An 18,448-nucleotide genomic window follows, 5' to 3' on the forward strand; every position below is an offset into this window, starting at 1 on the left:
CCAGCAGTGTTTCTACTGGGCTTATACTCCAAGGAGATACTAAAGAAGGGAAAGGGACCAGTATGTGCCAAAATGTTTGTGGCAGCCCTGTTTGTAGTGGCTAGAAGCTGGAAACTGAGTGGATGCCCATTAATTGGAGAATGGTTGGGTAAATTGTGGTATATGAATATTATGGAATATTATTGTTCTGTAAGAAATGACCAGCAAGATGAATACAGAGAAGCTTGGAGAGAATTACATGAACTGATGCTAAGTGAAATAAGCAGAACCAAGAGATGATTATATACGTCAACAACGATACTGTTGAAGATGTAATCTGATGGAAGTGGATTTCTTTGACAAAGAGACCTAATTCAGTTTCAATTGATCAATGGTGGACAGAAGCAGCTACACCCAAAGAAAAAACACTGGGAAATGAATGTAAACTGTTTGCATTTTTGTTTTTCTTCCCGGGTTATTTTTACCTTCTGAATCCAATTCTCCCTGTGCAACAAGAAAACTGTTTGGATCTGCACACATACATTGTATCTAGGACATATTCAACATATATAGGACTGCTTGCCATCTAGGGGAGGGGGTGGAGGGTGGGAGGGAAAAATCGGAACAGAAGTGAGTGCAAGGGATAATGTTGTAAAAAAATTACCCTGGCATGGATTCTGTCAATAAAAAGTTACTATAATAAAAAAAAAATTAAAAAAAAAAGTCAGGGTTGGAGGAGATTAAAAAACTATTCCCCCCAACTCTCTTACTAAAGAGATGGAAATAAAGGTCTAGAAACTGGTCCTGTCCAAAGTCACTCAAATGGTAAAGAGAAGTATGATCAGGTCCTCTAAACACTATATCCAGGTCAGGGATATAATATAGGGAACTCATATATTGGGCAGGTTGTATTAGACCCCCAAACATTCCTTCCACTTTGGATATAATTTAATTTTTTTCCCCATATCATTTTGTTTATTAGGTAGAGTGAGTCTCATATGCTTTTTTTTCAGGGGGGGAGGTATGATAATTTGAATCTCTATTATATATTTTTTTCCCAAGAAAACATTATGTTTAACATGATAATAGCAAGATTGTCCTGAATTTCCTTCTAATTTCTTCTGTGTATATATTTTTTAATATTCAAGAGTTTCTTCTTTATTTCTCTCTGTGTAGCAAGTCAAATGTGAAAAACAAAAACATCATTTTGGATAATTTTTGGTGTGTGTTTCCAGGTTTAAAATTTTTCTTCTTCCTTCTTAAAAAATTATTTTCCCTTAGTTACATGTAAATTTTTAACATTAAAGATTGAGTTCTAAATTTTCCCTCTCCCTCCCTCAGTCTCATATTTTTACAAGAGTCTTTAAAATACAAATTACTAATTAATCCCAACTCAGGAAAGTAGGTTCTGATAATAGGCTGATCTTAGGGGAAGCAGGGTCAGCTGGCTTCACTTAGACAGCACTTTGACCAGTTTAGAGGGGGTGTTAATGCTCAATATGGAAGAAGGAAGAGCAGAAGAAGGACATCAACCAAAAATTGGCAGCGGTTTCTGGACAAAGTCTTCATTGCAAGGCTCCTTTAGTTATATGGGATTTCCTAGAAAATCAGACACCTCCCACATTCTAAAGTGACCATAAAAAACAAATCCTATTGCTAAACACAACAGATTTGTAGTGTTAACTCCAGTTTTGGAATATCTGGAGCTTGCCTTTCTTATCTGCATAATGGAAAATTAATTATTAGTCAAATAATTAATAAAACAATGATGACTTTGTTCATTCTGACTTTGCACTGGTGGCAGAAACTCTTTTAACCCATCATCATCTCTGAGGCGGGACACAGCCTAGCAGAGAATGTCCAGTTCACTGTTTCAAGTTCATCTTAGTGAGGTCAGTGACAGATCTGTGGAAGCTTCCATCATGAATCTGTCTCTGTCTTTTAGAATCTGTCTCTGCCATACTTACCGGCTTGCCATCCAAACCCAGTGGCCCCTGGAAAACAACAGAAAATTCAGAGGTTACTAAGAGTGGAAAAAGTTTGGATTCACTTGATTTTGGATGATTTCTTTAAATAAAGAAACAAAAGCTTGACCCTATTGCTTTATGCTTTGGGAGTGTGTTTCATAGGATTTTTTTTTTGTTATCTTCCTTGCCATGGACTGTGCCAGGGAACGATAGAGCAGGGAAGATACCAAATAACACAAGATATAGATCCCTAAGAAAGGGAGAAGGCTCCCTTGGGAGATCTTGGCAGTTCCCCAAGAAGGCATGGAGATTGAGTCTCTCTGACCCCAAGACTGCCTTTGGGGTGTTCCCTGGCACTTAAGCTCTGGTTTAAGGGATTTTGGAAGCTATCCAAATACAGTCCCTCCACAGTGTGACTATGCTAACCATGAGATCTGACTGGATGACATTTCTATCATCATTCCCTTTTATTCAAATGAATTATGGATTTTAATACCCTCTCCCTAAGTCTTCCCAGCAACATGTCCACACACAGCCTGACCTTTGAATCAGGGGTCATCACTTCACTGGAAGCAGGAGATTTAAGTTCAAGTTCTGGTTCGGTCACTTATTAACTGTGACCTTGGGGGAGAGCTTAGAGCCATCTCACAGGTGGCTACGAAGAAATTGCTTTGTAAAAATTGAAATGATATAAAAGTGCCAGCTCTCATGAGTGTGAAAAGTCACTTTTCCCTTTGAGCCTCAATTTCCTTATTTATAAAAATAAGCCCTATTTTACCTCCCTTTAAAGATTTTTGCAAGATTGAAATGAGATAATGGGTGAAAAAGAAATTTTATTTGGAAATAATTGTAAAGCAGCATGTACATAAACAGTCAGGAATAGCTTTTATTTCTTGGGGTCCTCCTCTGCTGTGTTTTGCTCAGCTCAGCAAGTACAGCATGGGATAGGTGGCTGGCTCCCCATCCCCAAAGTCTGGTGGCTCCTGTGATAATCCTCACCAGGCCGACTGGGAGTGGCCTTCCTGTAGGGTCAAGTGGTAAATAGCTGGTTTCCTTGGCTCAGTCTTTTAGGCTCTCTCAAGCGATGGAGCGGAGACGGCCAATTTGCCCAATTACATCAAATGATGTGTGACCATTCCGGAGGTGGCTCCATGCCCCCAGGAACTTAATGCAGGAAATCTATGCAATTTTGAAAATTGGTCATTTAGGGAGCCTATTAAGTACTTTCGGCTGGTCTGAAGAGGGACACAGCTGCAATTTCACCGTCTGCGGGATATTTAGAGGAGACAACCATCCCTTGGGAGAGCCCAAGAACTCTTCTGCCTGGGTCACTTCATGATAGCTACATACCATTTCAGAGACAGGAGTGGACTTGAGAGGTCACCAGGTTCACTGACACTGTCATTCTCGGCTTCCTTTTCTCTTGATCAATTCACAATAGATTTGGCAAAACCCTTTGTCTTGTCTATCATATTGCCTCCACTTCCCCTTCCCATAATTGTTCGGCAACCTTTTGCTTCCTGATGTCTGTCCCTATCACAGGATTAGGGTTGCTCTCTCCCAGGTCATAATATTCTCCTAATGACCAAATCCAATGCCCTTTCCCAAGTCCTCCTCCACCTTGACCTCTGTGCCATATTGGATACTATTTACAACCCTTTCCTCCTGGGTGCCTTCTCCTTCCTTGGCTGCTGCTAGTGACATTATTCCCTCCTAGTTCTTCAGACTTTTCATTGCTCATTCTCAGTCACCTTCTTTGGATTATCTTCCCAGCTTCCTGCTCCATAAATTTACTGATTCAAGGCTTAGTCCTCGGGCTTTTCTTCTTTCTTTGCCTGGCAAGCTCATCCACAGCCCTAGATTTTTACTATTATCTCTGGGTAGAAAAGTCACTCTCAAATCTGTTTCAAACTCTGACCTCTTTCATTAGTTCAAACCTCATATTTCCAGATTTCTATGGGACATCTACACCTGTTTATGGGGATGTACTACTGGCATCTCCAGCCTATCTCAAACTGAATATATCTTCACCTGCAAACCAGTGGTCCATTTGGATTTCCCTATGGAGCAGGATAGGACAGAGGACACCCTTCAAGAAGGGTGTTGCACCTACACAAACCAGCTCTTATATAAATTCACTTTTGCTAACATATCCCCTGTATAAGTAGGATGTGAGTTCCAAGACTGCTAACTTCTATTCATTGTTCTTATTTTTATGGAAGGACCTGGTTTTTCATATCATTCTTTAAGCTGGATGGCTAGAACTGGAGTCAAGAAGATCTGAGTTTAAATTTGGCCTTAGGCATTTACTGGCTAGCTGGGTCACTGCGGACAAATCACTTAGCCACTGTCCCTTGTTTTCCTCAATTGTTAAAAAAAAAAAATAAACCCAGTGTGTGTGTGTGTGTGTGTGTGTGTGTGTGTGTGTGTGGTAATATTAGCACCTATCTCCCAGAGGTGTCGTGAGGATCAAATTAGATAATATTTGTAAAGTGTTTAACACATTGCCTGGTACGCAGTAGGAGCTGAATAAACCCTCATTTCCTTCCTTTCCCTTTTAGTTACTATGGTTTGAAATTTTGGGAATAATCTTGATTCTTTTCTCCCTCTCCCACATTCAGTTTATGACCAAGCAAACTGGATACTCCCTTTCCCAGGTCTCCCATATCTGTCCTTTCCTCTAGAATAGGACTTTATATTTCATGTCTAGACTATTGCAATAATGCTATTAATTTGTAAGCTTTATGATCATAGACATCCTTAAAAATTATCTTTATGTTTTCCCAAAACTTAGCACATACTAGACATGCAGAAAATAGTTGTTGAATGAATGAATCACACATAAATAGTATCAAAGAATATAATAGTATAAAAGTATAAAAAAGACCATACATTGGTCTCTTTCCCTCTACCCCTCCCACAGTCTACAGGTAACTTCCTAAAACACCTATTTGTATCTATCATTCTCCTGATCAAATCCTTCAGTGGCTCCCCATTGCCTAGAGGATAAAGCCCCAAATCCTTAACTTATCGTTCAAAGCTCTGCAATCTGGCCCCAACATCCTCAACCTATCTTACCTCCCAGTGCTCTCTTAATTTTAGGTTCCAAGTAGGATATTAAAGTACAGATCAGAGTTGAATAAAAAACATTTGCTGTCTGTTCCATTCATTGGCACTCAGCTATTTGGTCTACATTGTCAGGCATTTTTTAAAGTCTGAATTCTGACTCTCCATCTCTCCTGAGGGAAGGGGTCTGGATCATCAATCTGTCCATCAACAAACATTCTCCCACTGTTAGTCCCTAATAATCACATGGTTGGGATCAGCCATGTGACCCTGGACAGTTTCTTTCTCTGTAAAATGAGGATTATAATCCTTTTCTAATTTCCCTCTCTGGCTGTTGTGAGAGGCAAGGAAGAAATTGATGGGGAAGTTTTTCATAAATCAAACTGTGAAGTAACAATGCATGATATTAAGTGTCAGAGGAAGAAAAGCAGTCTTGGCAATAAATGGCTGCTTAGATAGACCCACTGAAGGCAGAAATCTCTAATTGTAAGAGATGGTGTAGGAAGAGGAAAAATTCTGTCTAGCTCCTCAGGCATCCCAGGGGCCTGCACCAATCTTCCCTTTAAGTGTCCCTTTGACTTTCCTTCTTTTTCTCCCCCTCCTTCCCCCTCCAGCCCACTCTATGCTCAGGCCTTTGAGAAAGAACACCTTTAATTAATTAAGTCACTCAGTCCCAGCTGAGAGCAGTCATTTCCATCTGGGGCAAAGTGATTTATCTGTGGGGCCTGCTCAGCCCATTCAGACTATTCAGACTGCTCAGCCCAGGCCGTCATGTCACAGAGGAAAGAAAGGTCCTCATTCAGCTTTAACTCTACTTTAATCTCTTTTTAATCTTTGTTTGAATCATGGGTTTTAAAAAAACCCACCCAGATTTATAGATTGAAGTTTTTCCTCTATGATTTCCCAGCACTGTGAGCACATGCATGTGTCACAGGCCCAGCCAAGGACAGTTTGCACTCTAAAGGGAGCATCCTGCCTAGGGCACATGGGAGAGCAATGTGACCAGGACACATGAGGGGCACTGGTCTCGGGATGCATACAGAGAGCGCATGATGCTTGGGACTTGCTGGAGTGCAGCGTACTGTAATGGGAGATATGGTGGGCATCATGTCTGTTGGAGAGGGTGTAGGATTTCAAAATGCTTAGGATGCATGGAGGGCACTCTGTCCAGAACATACAGAAGGCATGATGTCCAGGACAAATGAAAAAGGGTGTTTCTGGGCCACGTGAGCCCATCTGAGGAGCATGATGCTCTCATGACATAGAAGTCTGCCCAGCACTATGCCCAGAATACACTGGAAGGTAATATACCTGGCATAGGGAGGAATGTCTGCAATACACGAAAGGCCATCATACCTGGAACAGGCAGCTTCTTGGGAGGCATTTTTCACAGAGCCTGTGGAAAGTCAGTGTGCCCATGACCCATGGAAGACATTGTACTTGGAGGGTACCATGCTCGGGGAACCCCGAGGGCAGGAATAATACCCTGAGGCGGCATCTTGGATTCTGGATAATATGAAACGATGACCTCAGAGGAATAAAGTTTGACGCCTGATACATAAAGGTAGGAGAGGCAGAAGGGAGCTCATGGGGCTGATAGAGCCTGTTACAAGGAGGCCCAGAGCTGGAATCCATTCTTTCTAGTAGTTGGGGGGGAAAAATCAAACAGGAATTTAAAGACAGTGCTTTCATTTTTGTTCGGCTACATCTGGCTTTGATCACTGATTGGTACCAAGACACCAAGTAGCATCTCAGGAAGAACAGGAGGGGGGTGCTGCCTGGGGCCTGAGAAAGGCAGGGCCATCAGACCTTTGACCCTTGCCCTCAGTAGTACATTGGATTCCTATTCTGTTGTTCAGTTTGTTAGCGATCTCTTCAGCTTCTGTCACATAAAGATGTCACATATGCCATCGTCCAACTTACTGATGAAAGTACATAACAGAAAAGGGCCAAGGATGGAGACCTAAGGTCATCACCAGAAAGAGACCTCCCTCTGGGCTGGCATAAGATTCTTTGAGAAGAAAAAAAAATCTCCATTTCATTTTAAAGCCAAAGTTAAAACTCCACAGTAAATTTAAAATTCCTTTTCAATGAAATTTTGCCTTCTTAAACCTTAGCAGTGAATCCATTTTATACCTTCCCTCAAACCCACATGCCAAGGGTTTTAAGCAAAAACAGGCCTGGATTAGGTGCCCAACAAAAAGCTGGCATGAAAACCTAGGTCCTTCCATAAAAATAAGAACAATGAATAGAAGTCTTGGAACTCACATCCTATTTATACAGGGGATATTTTAGCAAGAGTGAATTTATATAAGAGCTGGTTCTTGAAGGCTGTCCTCTGTCCTATCCTGCTCCATTCAGAGAAATAAGCTGCAAACTAGAAATCTGACCTAACAGTACTTCTTAGGAATAATCTTAAAGTCATCTCTCCCAGAAGTGTCTGCCTCATTGAGCCTGGTCTCTTGTGACATTTATTCAGCATTTGTTAAGTGTCCATTATGTGCAAAGCCCTATATTTGATGCTGGGGATAAAGAGATGAAGAAAAATAAATGATACAGATCCTGCCTTCAAGAAAATGACAATCTAGTAGAAGAAATGTGGTGTGAACTTCTGTAAGTACAATCTAAGGAGGGGATACAAAATGAAGACCCAAAAATCCATACAAAAGGCCCCAGGAAAATATGAAAACCTACTTTTAATTGGGTACTAAGGGAAGGATTTTGGAGGTGGTGATGGGAGAAGATAGCACCTGAGTTGTGCCTCACTATATACAGACCTGTTTTGATTAAAATGATACTTTTTACACATCCAAATGTCAGCATAAATATCAGAAACCTGCTCTTCTCTTGGGGCGACCCAGCCTATTTGTGGAGGCCCCAGCCCTTGGCTTACAGACCTTGGGGTTTAGAAAAACTGAATGACTATTATAGCCTCCCAACAATGACAGAGTGTGCAGTTATGAATAGAGCCCTTGGAAATTCCAGCCTGAGATTCATAGGAAAAACCATTTTCAATTCCCTGAGAAGCCCGAACTTGGATCTGTGTGTGGTTTAATCTGATGCAGAACAGACGTCCTGAGCCCAGCACGAGAAATGCCAAATATAAATATTTACACAGTAGAAGATGCCGCCTGGGACAGGCCTTTGGAATACATTAAACCAAAGCCTCAGCTCTTGGTTCAAAAAGGATGCTGTCCGCTCATCCCAGATGGTGTTGCTCTGACAACAAGCACCTTCCTAGTGGGCAAGCAGGATGAGCCTACAAATGTGAGATACAGCTTCACTGTGCAACTCATTTTCCCTGATGCATGGGAGATGAACTGAAATGATTCTGGTTCTTGTGAGTGTAGTGGAAAAAGCCCTAAACTGGGGTAAAAGCCTGGAGTCTAGACACTCTGGCACTAAAACACCATGTAACCTCCTTTCTCTGAGCCTCACTCTACTCTTCTATAAGATGAGGATGGTGGACAAGGTGCTTCCTAGGGTTTCTCCTAGCTCCCATGTTCTAAGATGTCAGTTTCTGGTTAGATACTAAGTTCCCATGAACAAGCCAGAAAAGGGTTTAGACTTTCTTTTGGAATTAACATATGATCAGTTAAAGGACCTAGGAATAGTCAGACTAGAGAAGAGCTATCATGTAGATTTCTATACTCAGAGCTGGAAGGGAACCTCAGAAGATATCTAGTTAGATAATTATTCTGTTATCTGTGGCTTAGTACTGCTGCTTTGGACTCACTAAGAATGTTCCTTGAAGACGTCCTACTTTTAATTCCATTCTCCAGGTTTAGGTCTGAGAAAAATCCGAATTTGTTTCTAGCTCTCTATTGGAAGAAATCTTCAATTCCCTTTGCAAGCATTAGGCTAGCAATCATTTAAACACAGAACAGGTTTATTAAAAGGCACATTAAAGGACTCACATCTGAACCTGGTTAGCAAATTACAGTCCACCTTCTATGGATGTTGTTTCTTTTTCTCTCACTCCATAAACTAATATATAAATCCCAATAGCATGAATGTGGTTGGGGACGCCAGTCAAAAGCAAGAATGTAGATTCCTCCACCTGCTTACTTCTCTCTGGGATCTGTTCATGCCTTTGCTCCAGTGTTCCCTGCCATGTCTCTGTCGTCATTGCCACCATCATCTCTTAGGTCACTTCCAAGTTGTCCCAGTCACTGTGGCCCCAAGTTATTTCAGCAACTTTCTAATGCTTATCCACAAGCCTCAGTCTCCACCACTGCTGATTTCTGTTCCCTCATAGTTGTCTCCTGCTCATGTGCCATTCCTCCAAACATTATAAAAAATAACTGTGAAGCCTTCTGTGGCTATTTGGTTTATTTCAGCCTTATATTCCATTCTAGGAAAGGTCTGCCCAAATCCTTTTATAGCAGGTCTGCTAGAATTTCAAGATGCTATAAAGACATGGAATCAATCTATGATCTGAAAAGGAGTTAGGCTACTCTTGAAGTGAGGATGCAGAAGAACTGTAAGTCCAAGGAAATATGAAGTAAACCAGAGGACATCCTCTAGCAGAGATGTCAAATTCATGGCTCACAAAATTGCAGATGAAGAATAAAAATATTAAAATGTAATTGGGAAATACTTAAGAGAATGAGTAAAAATATTAAGTAAAAATACAATACAACATATATAGGTGATGTTAAATTGTGGTTTTCTAAGTCAGTATGTGGCCCACAGGGATCCGTTTCTATTCTATTCTATTTTTTTTTTTGCCCAGAACATTAGGCAGATCTGCAATGAAAGATTTACCAAAATATAGAGGCAAGAATTAGACAAGATCAGAAAGTGCAGATGGATCTTAATCTATACCAGCAGATGGCAGGTCCACATTAATTAAATCATTGATGTAGAGCCTTAGATTCATAGTTAGGAAGAACCTTGGAGCTCATTTAATCTATTCCATCCTTGATCACAAATGCCCTCTACAACATCTCTGGCAAATAGCTACCCAAGTTATTTTTAGATACATCCAGTCACAGGGAACTTATTACCTACTGAGGTGGTCCATTTAATTTTTGGACAGTTCTGAGTTCTTACATTGAACCAAAATATGCCTAACGACTCTCTGCTTCTATTCCTGTTTTTGTGAACCAAGCACAAGACTGGTCAGGGTGGTCTAATAGAGAGAACACTGACTCTTGAATCAGAGCACTTGGGTTTGAGACCTGCAAGTTTGCATTTGGACAAATCACTGAATTTCAGGCCTCAGTTTTTTATATGTGAAATGAACAGATTGGGTTAGATGGCCTCCAAGTTTTCTTCCAGTCCCAAATCTACAAAGCTATGTTTATTCTAATAGGTTTAATTCTAATTCTAATAGGATGATATTTTGGAGAATTTTGCTTGGAGCTTACTTTTCCTGCAAAACAGAAATAAATGTCATAAAAACCATGAAGTTGCATATGTATCTGGAGGAGAAAATGTCCATGGGTTAAGATCAGGTTTCCCAAGACTAGGTTTCTATCTGTCAATTGTTCTGAATTTACTAAACCTCCTCTGTCCTGATCTTTCCCAGACTCCTTTCTCACATACAAATAGCAAGAAAACACAAATCCAAGGTTGACTCTTAAGCAAGAATTTCTCTGGAGCATCTTGTAGGTCCCAGCCCAGCTATCCCTTTAGAGCACTGGGATTGGTAGTGGTGGAATGGACTCCACTTTGTCCACATGCTCCAAGCATCCTCGGGGTGTTGTCCTGACAGCTGACCCTTCAGGGAGAATGTCTGATGGCCCCCAGCTGTTGCTTGGGGTGGGGAAATAGTTCTATGTACCCTTGCCTATTGGAAGCTCTGGGAATGGTCCAAGGTTGTCAGCACTTGCTGTCTGTCTGCCGGCTTTCTTTTAGCTTTAAATAACTTCTTTCAACCATGATGAGCCACAAATCTCAGCAATATTCTGGGACATGAGGGGATATGGGCAAGTCCTCTATGGCATCTGAATTACAGATGGGGAGTACAGATGCCATCTTGAATTTCTTCTTGGAAAGCAGGGACTCGCCATGGTTCCTTCTCCCCACCCCCTTATGTAGAACTTATATTTCTCATGGGAGAAATTCAAGATGATTCTGGGCATCGATCCATGCCAGTCACATGATGATCGAGTTATGTCAAGTCTCAAGGCTCTTTGAAATCCAAACTTACCCACCCACCCAACTTTTTTTTAGGATTGTGCCCTCTTCCTCCCAAATCACCTTCAATGCATCTGGGCAGTCTCTGCCCAATACTCTGTGCTTGGTCCTAATTCTGAGGTTCTCCTTCAAAATCACAGGAAGGGGTCAGGGCTTTAGAAATCACAGAGTAACAAGAAGAACTTCTTTTCCCCCTTCCTTGGATTTCTTCAGAAGACTTAAGTGCAAAGTTCTCTCCTCTATTATTGACTGTATGGGTTTAGGTGAATCATTGACTCTCTAGGCTTTGGGGTTCCCTTGCATTGCATGTGTCAGAGGAGAATTAGCCTTTCATTTTATAAATGGCACAAGCCTTTCATTTTACAAATGAAGAAATGGAGACTCGGAGAAGTGACTTGGCCAAGAGCAAGGGGCTGAGTAGGGACTCAAAACCAAGTGCTTTATCTCCCAATATTGGACTCTTTTATGTTCATTTACAGTCAGCCAGTCAATAAGCACTTATTAAGCACATATTATGTGGTACATAAGCAATTAGTGCTACAGTGAATAGAGAAGCTAGGTCTGAAGTCAGGAAAACTCATCTTTTTAGCTGTGTGATCCTGGGCAAGACATTTAACCTTGTTTGCCTCAGTTTCCTCATCTGTAAAAGTGAACTGGAGAAGGAAAGGGCCAACCACTGCAATACCTCTGCCAAGAAAAGCCCAAATGGGGTCAAGAAGAGTTTGACATGGCTGAACAACAATTGAAAAACGTCTCAGGCACTATGCTAAATGCTGGGATACAAAGAAAAGTAAAAGACAGTTATTTTTCTTGAGGACCTCCCATTCTAATAGTTTACAAGGAGCTTCTCTTTTAACAATCTTGTGAGACAGCTAGCACAAGCTTTTTTCTCCATCTTCTAGCTAAGGAAATGAATTTTATAGAGGTGACTTATCTAAGCATTTTATATTTATTTTACATTTACACACACACACACATATATATATATATATATATATATATATATATATATAAATGTTTCTTCAATAGACACTTAAGATTTTTGAGAGGAGTAAATGATTCATTTATTTGTCTCTGTATTCACAGCACTTAGCTCAATACATGGTACATAGTGGTCACTTAGTATATCACTTAATATATGTTTGTTGATTGAGCCATTGATTCATTAAACATTGGGTTCATGCATCTAGAAAACAGAAGGCCTTAGGATCACACCGTAGTACCAAAGATTTCCATGAAGGGACTAGGAGGATCTTTTCTTCACTCTGCATTTCCAGACATGTTACAATAATGCAAGGGGTGGAAGAGGAGGAGATTTCTACATGGAATTAAAATTTGGAACTCTTGCCACTACACATTCCTCCCCTACCCAGTTCCACAGGAAGATGGCTTCCAATCCTCTTTGCTTGTGCAGGTGAGGGATGGAACTGAGTACTAAGGGAGAATACAAAGAGTTTGAAAAGCCTTGGAATGAAATGGAGCTAAGAGACCAGTTAGTCTAGCCTCCTCATTTTACAGATGAGAGAACTGAGAACAAGGTCACCCAGCTAGTAAATGGCAGAGCAGAGTTTAGAATTCATGTGCCATCTACTTCATTTCCCTCCTTCCTGTCCATTTAGATTTTTATCATATCTATCCTTTGAAGACCTACTTTTTAAAATGAGGCAATTGGATTAAATGGGGTTAAATGACTTGCCCAAGGTCTCACAGCTAGAGTATATTAAGTGTTTGAAGCCAAATTTGAACTTGGGTCCTTCTGACTCCAGGGCTAATACTTTATCCACTGTGTCATCTAGCTACTTTAAATCCATGCTGATTCCTTCAGTAGAACTGGAGATTTCATCTTCTGAATTGGCCTTGAAATCCCATACCTCCTCACTTCTGTTCATGTTAGTGCCTCTGACAAGAATGCCCTTCTTCACCTGTTAAATTTCTACCCATTTGTTAAAGCTCAACTCAAAAGTTATTTCCTCCAGAAAGCTTTTCCTGATCCTCTTCTCAGTAATGATCTCTATCTCCCTCCCCAAACCTCATATAGCATTTGTTAAAAACAAAACAAAACAAAACAAAAAAACCCCAAACAACAAATCTCTTTAATGCTTTTGTTATATAATACTACATATTATTATTTTCTGTGTACATGAGATTTTTTTTATCTCCATAGATTCAATTTAATGAACATTTTTTTTTTTTAAAAAAAGATCTACTTGTATACAAAGTCCTGTGTGAAATGCTAGGGGATACTGAGACAAAAAAATGACAAGTAGTTCCTGCTCTCACATTGCTTATATTCTAATGGAGTGGGAGTTATAACATAGAAAAGTAAGTAGAAGGCAATTTAAGGGAGGGGTAGACGGAAGAAGGAAAGGGGTGGGTAGAAAAAGAGGGAGAGAGAGAGAGAAAGAGAAAAAGAGAGAGACAGGCAGAGACAGAGACAGAGCCACAGACAGAGAGAACTAACAATTGAGATTATCAGAAAAAACTTTGATTGGGAAGGGTTATTTGAGCTGAGATTTGATAGAAGCCGAGGGAGATATGAAGACAGAAAACATCCCAGATATAGGAGACAGATCTTGCAAAAACAAGAAGCATAATTATGATTCCAAAGAACAGTAAAGAGAACAGGTAGAATGTTGAAGGTATGAAGTGAAATCAAATGGGAAAAATAGGCTGGAATCTGATTGCTTTAAATGTTAAGTTTGGAGGTTTATATTTTATTCCAGAGGCAACAGGAAGTCATTGAATATTCTTGGGTAGGGAAATAACATAATTGGACATGTGCTTAAGAAGATAATTTTGACAATTGTATGGAGAATGGATTATAGAGAAGAAAGACTAGAAGTATGGAGACCAATGAGGAGAGTATACCAATAATCTTGTTGTGACATAAAATAATATAAAAGATAAATAGAGAGGGCCCAAGATAAAGCCTTGAAGATTAGGGATTGAAACCTGATGATGATCTAGCCAAAGAGACTGAGAAGGAAGGCGTTTAAGAAAAGAATCAGGACAAAGTAATATCAGGAAAACTCAGGCTCAATTTGATGAAGCCTGGGGAAAAGATCTAGGATTTCATAATGAAGATACCACTAATTTACATAACTATGGAGACTCTGAGCTTCTGCAAGGTCAGGGAATGTGTCTTATTAAACTTCTCATCTTTTCTTAGAACATAGCATGACATTTTGTAAAAACGCAGGTGCTGAATGTTTGTTGCATCCAATCTCAGCCTTCTAAATCCTTCTTTTCTAGTCTCTACCATGGGATGGAGTCTGAATATGTATTTCATTCTCTTGCTGACTGGTCGATCCCATTTAGAACTTTATTATATAATTTATGGTCCTTAGAGTTTGTATTTGCTTCATCTGTGTTAGATATTTCAAGGAAGAAAACTTATTAATTAAGTTTAGGCTGGCCTTTCAATTCCTGGGAGAGCTGGGATATAGCCTATGGGGAGGAAAGCACTCCACCTTCTTCAATGAAAGGCTGATAGGATATCTTCGCTGAGTTGAGGTAGGGTCACCCAAGTCATCCAATCTATGGGACCAACAGTCTTGCATCCCCTAGTCAACTTCAGAAAGAATAACATTTTCAAGGAGAAACCAAGGTCTAGTTCTCAACTAGTTCTGTAGATAGAGAATCCTAGCTGGGAAGGTGTTGAATAACAGATTTTTAAAGATGGTGGTGGAATGAGTCAGGGAAATTTCTGGGAGTTTTGAGTTGGACTTTAAAGGGTAGGCAGCAATTCAATAATCAAAGAAAGAGAAGAGCATTCCTGTCATAGGTAACGGTATGAGCAAAGGCATAAAGGTACAACATAGAAGACAAAATGTTCCAACTTAGCTGGAGGAATCAGTGGGAGTTTAAGTGAGATCTTAAAGATTGGATATATTTAAATAAGTAAGAAGAAAGGAAAAGGAATACAGATGGTAATGAGCAGAACAATGGATTAGAATCAGAGGATACAGATATCTGAGTGACATTAGCATCACTTCTCTCATTTCTAAAATGGAAAGACAGGATTTGCTGGTCAGCTCGGTCCCTTTCATTCCACATTTTTTTTGTATTCTGCCTTAGAACTCGGTCCATTTTGTGGAATGAGGAACAGAAGGAGAATCCTAAATTGTAATTTAAAATAGAAATTGCACCCCTCCATTCCCATCCCATGACCCCTCTAACAAAGAAGCATCTTTAGATTCCTGAGAGCGGCTCCCGACAGTAGAACACTCATGGACATTCCAAGAGAGATAAAGAACAGAGGCCCTTGTCTGGTTCACACCAGCAGAGGGCAGTGCAGGCTGCAGGAGTCCCTGATTAGCATTGGAAATGACTTGGGGTACCCTGAAATAAGAGGGTGCTGGGAATACTGTGATCACACGGTATTACCCATTTAGTGATTTTAAAAGGCTGCTCTGTAAGTGGGAGGGCACAGGACTCTCTCAGAACCGTGTGCAGACCCCCGACTATGATTATCCATAATGGCCAACTTCTGTGGGGTGCTTTCTGGGTCACAAAGTGCTTCCATGGACATTATTTCACCGTTCATGATTTCCTGTCCTTTCCCCAGTAAGCGAGGTCCTTCTCGCTACATAGCACAATACTGGGCACAAATAGGCTTCAGAGCTGGAAGAGACCTGAGAGATATTCTTCCCTAACTCCCTCATTTTGTAGATGAGAAATCGAGGCCCTGAGACTTGCCCATATTTGAACCCGAAGATTCTGTTCCGAATCCTGAGCACTTTTCCTTCTGTGTACAGTCTGTGTGAGTCCCAGGACATTGCCTGAGGAACACTGAAGTTAAATGACTTCTGGCTCACACAGCTGGAAATCATCTATGGGCTGGCTGGAGTAAGCATCTAACACAAAATTTGAACCCAGGTCTCCCCTGTTCTGTCCACTCTGTTACAACCCCAAACTTAAATTATGTCCAAAGTAAGGAATGGTCGCTTTTATTTTTCTTAAGGTCGAGAAATCTGACGATGCATGAAGGGCCACTGACCCCTAGATGGCAATAAACATCAAGGAAATAGGAGTGGGCCAGGAGCTCAAACCCTCCCCACTTCCACCAGGGAGGCAAACCTGGTCAGCCTTGGGCAGCATCTGCTGGTTTGGAGCTTGGTAGTTTATGATGCTTACCGAGTGTTGATGGACGTCTTATTTCACCTTAGGAAGGCTGATCCCTTCCTAAGACACAAGAGAGCTAGACTGAAGGAGGAGGGGAGGGGAGGAGCGGTAGAGGAGGACTCATTGACTGAAACCTAGAGAGGTTATGAATGATCATTCCCTTAAGACAGGAATGTTTCTTGGCACTACCCACGTGGAGTTTATTTATAAAAGAAACCTTAGCAGCTTTTCTCCCAGGGCCAAGCCCTGAACGGGGACCAATGATTGCAATGATTTCAGTCAGCTTATCCACAAGCATTTATTAAGTGCTTGCTCTGTGCCAGGAATTATGCTAAGGGCTGGGGCTACAAAGAGCTGCCCTTATGCGGGAGACAACATGAATATATATAAATATGTACAAATAATATATGTAAAATGGATACCTAGGAGGTAGCTTTAGGAGGATTAGGTAGCTGGGAGAATTAGGTAAGACTTTATGTAATAGGTAGCACTTGAGTTGAGTCTTATCCCGGGATGCCAAGAAGTGTAGAAGGAAGGTGTTCCAGGAGTGGGAACCAACCAGGGCAAAGACATGGAGATGGGAGATAGACTATCTGATTGAAGAATACAAAGTAAGTTAGCATGAGTGGATCTCAGAATGTGAGGAGGTGAATAATATATAAGAAGACCAGAGAAGTAGGGAGTGGCCAGAGTATGAAGAGATTTATTGTTAATGGCCTCTTTAGGATTCCTGGGTTCAAATCCACTATTTGTGTGATTTTGGGAACATCATCTCACCCTCTGTGCAAGCTGAATTAGATGATCATTAAGGTTCCTTCATTTCTAAGGTTTTTATAAACTTCCCAGTCTCACCTCTATAGGCTAAGAGGATTTGAAGCTATAATCCTATGGAAGTGGTTGTAAGAAAGGGGTAGATTTCAGGATTGTAAAATCTAAAATCCTGCGCCTATAGCAGAAATCTTACAGTCAAGTCTCAGGCCCCAGAAATGTCATCAAAAGGATGGGAGAGGAAGAACCTCACTGTCCTTTGATGGAGATTTTCTCTCTGTTGCTACGTCTTAAAGGACTTTTGTTAACCACACTGGCAGATCACTGTCATTACTTTGCTGCTCATTTCCTCAGCTGGAAGATGGGGTTAACAATGCCTGCTCTATTTCACAGGGGATTTTGTGAGGGAAGTGCTTTGTAAACCTTCTAGTGAGTGCTCTAGAAACCTGAGAATTCTTATGATTAGTGGCTTAAAGTACAATGTAATGGGAATTTGGAGTATAGCCGCCTGGGTGTGAATGCTTAGCAATCTAATAGAAATCATCACGTCTCTGGGCCCTAGACACAGAAGTCCTTTCTTGGATTGAACTGCCAAGCATTCAAATTCTACTGCAGAGAGTACAACTGGATGGACTGGTCACGTGGTTTGAATGCCCAAAGTATGTTTGCACTAAAGATTATTTTACTAAGAAATCATGCAAGGTAAGTGCTCACAGGGAAGTCAGAAGAAGCAGTACAAGGACACTTTTAAAGTTTCTCTGAAGAACTTTGGAATTTATTGTGAGCCATGGAAGACACTGGCAAAGGACTGCCCAGCATGGAATACCCACTTTAAAGATGGCACTATACTCAATGAACAAAGCAGAATTGCAGTAGTTCAAAAGAAACATGAGATGCACAACTTTAGAGACATCTCTACTCCAAATGTTCCTGTGCTACAATCTGTGATACAGCCTTCTGAACTCATACTGGTTTGAACAGCCACAGTTGGACACACTGTACAATGACCCAGACACAGGTGACATAGTGACATGAAGGACATAGAGGACATTTTGATTCTCTTTGAGCACAAAGGACAACAACCAACCAATTCCTCTGTGACTTCAGGAAGTTGGTCTGGATTATAGTATCTAGTCTCATCCAGCTTTCTCATTTTACAAAGGAAGAAGTTGAGAGACACACAAAAACCTTGTGCAAAGACATAAAAGTATCAAGTAGCAGAACTAGGTTTCTCCTTGTCTTCTTTTTTAAAAGTTCAAGTACTTTAGATCATTAAGCATAAGAATTTCTGACTTCTATAGAATATTCACCATAAGGTTTACAAAGAACTTTTCTCACAAAAGCCCCTATGAAATAGGTAGATCAGGCATTATTCTCACCATCTTCAAGATGAGGAAATG

General features: G+C 40.7%; 1 protein-coding gene across 2 annotated transcripts in view; it reads right to left on the reverse strand.

Moving 5' to 3' along the window:
* COL23A1 (collagen type XXIII alpha 1 chain) overlaps positions 1 to 18,448 on the reverse strand; it is a 467,477-nt gene that overhangs the window by 42,163 nt on the left and 406,866 nt on the right. For both annotated transcript variants that reach the window (XM_031953787.1, XM_031953786.1), the window contains one exon: positions 1,947 to 1,973. In XM_031953787.1, coding sequence (XP_031809647.1) covers positions 1,947 to 1,973 — 27 coding nt within the window. The remainder of the gene's footprint in view (positions 1 to 1,946; positions 1,974 to 18,448) is intronic.

The sequence above is a fragment of the Sarcophilus harrisii genome, chromosome 2 (assembly GCF_902635505.1).
Source record: "Sarcophilus harrisii chromosome 2, mSarHar1.11, whole genome shotgun sequence".
Classification (NCBI taxonomy): domain Eukaryota; kingdom Metazoa; phylum Chordata; class Mammalia; order Dasyuromorphia; family Dasyuridae; genus Sarcophilus; species Sarcophilus harrisii.